Genomic DNA, 6333 nt, shown 5'->3' with positions numbered 1-6333 from the left:
TGCGCGTGCGCGAGGGGTCACGTGGGAGCGACGCGGCGCCGTTGCCCCGCCCTCCCTCGGCGCGCGCTGGCGTCGGCTGCGTCTCCGGGCATTTGAATTGCGCTTCCGCCATCTTTCCAGCCCTCAGTCAGACGGGCTCGGAGACGCTTCTGGAAGGTAGTGGGGCCGGGGCGGGGGCTGCGGTGCCGGGGCGGGGGCGGGGATCGGGGCGTCTCAGCGGCGGCGGGAGGCGGCCGTGAGGCGGTGGCTGCGTGGGGACCCCGGGCTCCGGGAGGAGGGCCTTCCTTCCTCTCTGGCCGCGAGGGCGCCGGGACCCGAGCCGCGGTGGGCCGGGCGGGCGGCCGGGGCGGAGGGGAGGCCGGGCGGCCGGGCCGCGGGGCTGTAGGAGAGATCCGGCCGGGGCGGCCGGGCGGAGGGCCGGGGGGCGGCCGGGGAGCGGCCCGGGCTGGCCGCGGGCCGTGACCGGGCGCTTTTCGCGCCGGGGCCTCGGCGCCGAGCGGGCGCGAGCCGGGCCCCGGCGGCCGGGGGAGCCGAGCCGGGGAGCAGCGCCTCGCCGCCATCGCCGTCGCGCGCCCTCGCGGCCCCCGCGCGCGCGTGTGCGTGTGTGTGTGTGTGTGTGTGTGTGTGTCGGGGTGGGGGTGGGGTGCGGGCTGCCGGGCTCCGGGGTGGAGGCCTTTGTGGGCCCGGGCACGTGGGGCGGGTCCGGCCATGCGGCCTCACTTCTTTCTCCTCTGCCCGCAGTAGCATCGCGATGGCTGCGCAAGGAGAGCCCCAAGTGCAGTTCAAGGTGGGTATCCGAGGGGGTCGGGAGGAAGGGCGGCCCTAGGAAAGGGGGGCCCCGCGTCCGGACGGCCTAAACGGCGGGGCCTTCTTCGTGACCGCGGCCGGCTGCCGTTGGCCCGCCTCGCCGGCCAGCGTGCTGGTGCTGCGGCAGTGCCTTCGGTCCCCTGACGACGGGGGGGGGGGGGGGGGAGGGGGGGAGGGGCGAGCCCCGCCCTGCGCGCGGGGAAGCTGGGCTCGGAGCTCCGCCGGTTCGGGTCATTCGTGAGATGGGACGGGGCTGCTGTCTTAAGATGCTTTGTCTTAGGTGTGCTCAGGGGGCATGTAGAGTTCTTCCCTGTGAGACGGCGGTCCAGAGCACCGGGACAGTGTCACAATCCCGAGGTCCTGAGACCCGTTCCGGTGTTTACTTCAAAGATGTGTTTCCCAACAGCTCGTATTGGTTGGTGACGGCGGTACTGGGAAAACTACATTTGTGAAACGCCATCTGACTGGTGAATTTGAGAAGAAGTATGTAGGTACGTGGGGGAAACGGCGTGTGAAAACATGTGGGAGATGGATGAGGTCACTGACTAACTTTCCACGCTTATGTTTCAGCCACCTTGGGCGTTGAGGTCCATCCCCTTGTGTTCCATACCAACAGAGGACCCATTAAGTTCAACGTATGGGATACAGCTGGCCAGGAGAAATTTGGTGGACTGAGAGATGGCTATTACATCCAAGGTGGGTATCTGCCTCGTAACCGGCCGCCTATGAGAGGATTTGTAGCTTCCCGTCCAAGGCTGCTTACAGATCATCAGGTCTGTTCCGGCAGACACGTGCCTCATGCTGACTGAACTGGCCATTGCGCGATGCGCTTCGATTCAGGAGGTGGGCTGGCTCCTGAGAGCTGACCCTCAGTCGGAGGGGAGGAGATCCTGTGAAGGTTGTCTGGTGCCATTTGATTGCATGCTTGCGTCTCCGTAGGCACTGTTTTGAAAGAGGTGATGCGATGTATGTTGAGGCTCTTAATTTAAAAACTGGAAGCAACAGACAAGGTGTTGCTGCAGCCCCAGTATTTGAAAACTTAGGTTTGGGTATATATTTTGGTGGTAGTCGATGATCATTTCTTCTGCACTCCATTAAAAAGGTGGTAAACAGTTTGACCAGATCCTGGACCAGAGGCACTAGGCTTTCTATCTTATAAAATGTTGTATAAGACCAGCCGGTTTCTTTTTAATTTCACTAGGTCTTGCAGAATATTTTTTTCAGAGGGCTTGATTTTAAAAGTGCAAAGGAAATAAATGCATCTCATTATACCCAGCAAAAAGATGAACAAAGAAAATGCTCAATGTAAGACTTTCTCTCCTCGTGAAAATCGTTGGGAATCTTTCCATGTCTTTTGCCTTACGAGAGTGCGTACAACTGCAAAGATTCTTCCTCTCCCCGCCCCCATTCTTTAGCTAAAAATCTGTTTAATGTATCACGCATACTCAGTGGCTTACCAGCTTTATCATGGCTGTTTCTGCAGGTCAACATAGAGACTTAACTGAGCTTTTAAAAATAGGCACACTATATCCTAGTGTGTTCAGCCATTTAAGAACGTTTTTAAAGAGTAGATTGCTAGATCCTCAGAATATGGGAGGTGAGTTCCCTGGAATGCTGATTTATCGTTGATCTACTGGATACTTTTTTGGGATGAGGCAGAACTTACGAAGTATTACAGGTAGAGAGATTTCATATGGTAAACTGGTCTTTCATGGTTTCATGTACAGTAAAATGGACTTTTAAATAATACTGTGTATTAAAATGGTTTGAGATTTTTGGAATTGGTAGAGATCTTGAAAATGCGTAGAGAAACGTGGCTGACCTGGAGTTAGGCCTGAGACTGTGAGTCCATAGTTCTTAGCATGCTTCATCCATGTAGCAAATTCTTAGGCCGACACTAATTTACTGTAAATGCTCCTTTCAGCTCAATGTGCCATCATAATGTTTGATGTAACATCGAGGGTTACTTACAAGAATGTGCCTAACTGGCATAGAGATCTGGTACGAGTGTGTGAGAACATCCCCATCGTGTTGTGTGGCAACAAAGTGGATATTAAGGACAGAAAGGTTAAGGCAAAGTCGATTGTCTTCCACCGAAAGAAGAATCTTCAGGTATGTTTCTTAGAACTTACTGGATTTATGATCCTTAGGTAAAATTATAAGTCCATTAAAGTGCTTCATCAATGTCTTTGATGTATGGGTTTTTAAAATTAATTTTACCTCTCATTTAAACAGTACTATGACATCTCCGCCAAAAGTAACTACAATTTTGAAAAGCCCTTCCTCTGGCTTGCTAGAAAACTGATCGGAGACCCTAACTTGGAGTTCGTCGCCATGCCTGCTCTTGCCCCGCCAGAGGTGGTCATGGACCCAGCGTTGGCAGCGCAGTACGAGCACGATCTAGAGGTACGGTGTGTGCGGCTCGGTAGTGAATGCTTTTAGGTTCCTAGTGGTTTTCATCTGGAGCATGACAACGTTTTCATCTCTGTGTCTAGGTTGCTCAGACAACTGCCCTCCCGGATGAAGATGATGACCTGTGAGAAAAGTGAAGCTGGAGCCCAGCGTCAGAAGTCTAGTTTTATAGGCAACTGTCCTGTGATGTCAGTGGTGCAGCGTGTTTGCCACTTTATTATATAGCTAAGCAGAACATGTGCTTGATGTTTGGGATGCTGAAGGAGATGGATGGGCTTTGGAGTGAATGTGGCAGTTAAAAAAAAAAAAAAAAAACAACTTCATTTTTTTGGACCTGCATATTTAGGTGTTTTGGAACACAGTTCTTTCCTCCTTAAGTTTCAAATATAAGACTGCTACAGTCACATCACAATATCCAGTGGTGGAATCTTGTTTGTTACTGTCATTCCCATTCCTTTTCGTTTAGAATCAGAATAAAGTTGTATTTCAAATATCTAAGCAAATGAACTCATCCCTCGTTTAAATGAGCATTTTAAAACCACTAACAGGGAAAATTGTGCCATGTTAGTATCTGAATTGCCTTTGCTATTACTACTTAATTTGAAGTCTGTTAGGTTAAATTCTTCTAATTTTCTGTACATGTGAATCATTTCACACAAATGAAATGACAGGTCAACAGTATTGTATTCGGTAAGTCGTTAAGAGGTGTAAATACTGTCAATGCAGTTAGGCTAAGATAATACCTACCCCACCTGTCTTTTGGCCTAGGTAGTGTCACATCTAGGGAGGAGCTTGTTTGAGATTTGTGTGACCTGTCAGAATAAAAGTGGTACCTGTTTTAGACGTTTCAAATAGAGATCTTAAGAATTATAGTTGCTTTTATGGCAAAAGTAACCATGTTCTAATGTAGAGCTTCTCAAAGTCTGATGAAACCATACAGATGGTTGCGGGAACTTGAGGGACGTCTCATCTGTTAAAAATGAATATAAATTGTGCGTTTACTTGCCTTTTGTTTCAGCATTAACATGTTTAACGTAAAGTTGGTATTCTAGGAAGATGTTCCACGTTTACCTGCTGTTGTCAAGTACTCCCAAGCTTTAAAGATGTCAAAGATTAAGGATTTCATTGGACACATCACAGCTTTGGTGGGTTTTCTCCCCACAAAGAATTTTTGTGGGCGGTGCAAGGACACAGCAGCGTGCTGCAACAGAAAAGTAGGGCTTAGATTGGCTTCTCAGTGAAGTGAAACAAGACTGCCAAAGTCTCAATAGGTTAACCACTTACGTTCCTATGGTTTCCACATATAAACATGAATTGAGTCCGTCTTGCCTGAGTTTGCTCCCATCGACACCATACTGTAGCAATTAGAAGTGAAAGTAAGAGCTGTTTTGCTCATGTAAGTACTACTGTACTCTAGTGCAGTTTACCAAAGTTCTTCAGGTGTCCAGTTATCCTTAAACGATTACTTTCCTACCAAAAAGTTCTTTAGGTGTCCAGTTACCCTTAAACGATTACTTTCCTACCAAAAAGTTCTTCAGGTGTCCAGTTATCCTTAAACGATTACTTTCCTACCAAAAAGTTCTTCAGGTGTCCAGTTATCCTTAAACGATTACTTTCCTACCAAAAAGTTCTTCAGGTGTCCAGTTATCCTTAAACGATTACTTTCCTACCAAAAAGTTCTTCAGGTGTCCAGTTATCCTTAAACGATTACTTTCCTACCAAAAAGTTCTTCAGGTGTCCAGTTATCCTTAAACGATTACTTTCCTACCAAAAAGTTCTTCAGGTGTCCAGTTATCCTTAAACGATTACTTTCCTACCAAAAAGTTCTTCAGGTGTCCAGTTATCCTTAAACGATTACTTTCCTACCAAAAAGTTCTTCAGGTGTCCAGTTATCCTTAAACGATTACTTTCCTACCTAAAAAGTTCTTCAGGTGTCCAGTTATCCTTAAACGATTACTTTCCTACCAAAAAGTTCTTCAGGTGTCCAGTTATCCTTAAACGATTACTTTCCTACCAAAAAGTTCTTCAGGTGTCCAGTTATCCTTAAACGATTACTTTCCTACCAAAAAGTTCTTCAGGTGTCCAGTTATCCTTAAACGATTACTTTCCTACCTAAAAAGTTCTTTAGGTGTCCAGTTATCCTTAAACGATTACTTTCCTACCAAAAAGCTAGGGAGGGATCACGTCAGTATGTGGAGAACTGAAATATAAAGGGTAAAACTGGATGCGTTTTAATTTGTTAAAATATTGAATAAATATTAATAGATTTGAATTGCTGTATATGCTATGCTATACTCAGAACCAGACCTTAACAGATGTGAAGTTTCTTCCCATGACCAGGATGAGATAACTTACACGAAGGGTATGTGTGTGTAACCTCATGTAGAATGACAAATACGCTGAATCTTAAATGTAACAGTTAAATCTTGCAAGCTACTTGGAGGTGGGAGAGAATTTACGTCATTCGTCAGAAGAAAAAAATTGCCAAATACATTGCTTCTACTTTGCCTGGATTTTCTGAATCATCTGGTGTTCAGTTATCTTGCGGGGAATACGTTTCTGTCTCGTTTATACAAATGGGGACGTTTTCCCCTCAGTTTGAAATCTGGTCTCTAACGGGGGAACCTTCAGTTGAAAGCCAAGCTAGAAATGGCTTCTAAGAACAGAATTGGTCGGAGTAAAAGCATACAGTGCTTTTGAAGAGAGTTTCATGATGTGCCCTGGCCAATTTTTAAGACCCCACAGAATGGGTCTTGGTCCCATCGTTCTCAATACCTAGGAAAGGGCAGAGATGGCCGAAAATGCATTGAACTTGTAAGACCAGTTGCCTGGCTGATCATGTGCACCAGGTAGTGAGAATTTCTGGTCCCTTTTGTAAAAACATGAAGAAATTGTCTGACTCGGGAGTCGTGCCTCGGAGACGAGTGACCTTACGTATCGAGGACGCCTTCAGACGCCTTCAGCCGTGTGGGAGCTCTAGGCACCCTGCCTGACAGTAACCTGGGCTCGGTCTAAAGCGCCCTGCCGGGCGGGCACGTCACTAGCAGCACATGCTTCCCACCTAGAGCCGTGTTGGGGTGAAAGGCGGCCCTGGCCCGTTGCACCTTCCCATTA

The 6333-nt window shown here is 47.9% G+C and overlaps 1 protein-coding gene across 2 annotated transcripts; it reads left to right on the top strand.

Moving 5' to 3' along the window:
- The first annotated feature begins 741 nt into the window (after nt 1–741).
- RAN (RAN, member RAS oncogene family) lies at nt 742–5732 on the top strand. Of its 2 annotated transcripts, none has more exons than XM_089894333.1 (6): nt 742–787; nt 1214–1298; nt 1378–1503; nt 2732–2919; nt 3043–3165; nt 3639–5732. In XM_089894333.1, exons 1-6 carry the CDS (start codon nt 752–754, stop codon nt 3723–3725), a joined length of 645 nt encoding a protein of 214 aa, XP_089750459.1. In that variant the 5' UTR covers nt 742–751; the 3' UTR covers nt 3726–5732. The 2 variants fall into 2 exon arrangements, with proteins under 2 accessions (XP_089750459.1, XP_030620250.1); XM_030764390.2 differs by having other exon boundaries at nt 745–787; nt 3043–3213; nt 3303–3712.
- The last annotated feature ends 601 nt before the right edge of the window (nt 5733–6333 follow it).

Source organism: Delphinapterus leucas, chromosome 14 (assembly GCF_059928025.1).
Source record: "Delphinapterus leucas isolate spDelLeu-1000000601 "Yukka" chromosome 14, BTC_Dleu_Yukka2, whole genome shotgun sequence".
In the NCBI taxonomy this organism is placed as follows: domain Eukaryota; kingdom Metazoa; phylum Chordata; class Mammalia; order Artiodactyla; family Monodontidae; genus Delphinapterus; species Delphinapterus leucas.
Note: the sequence above shows the minus strand (reverse complement) of the source record. Positions and strands in the feature narration are given on the sequence as shown.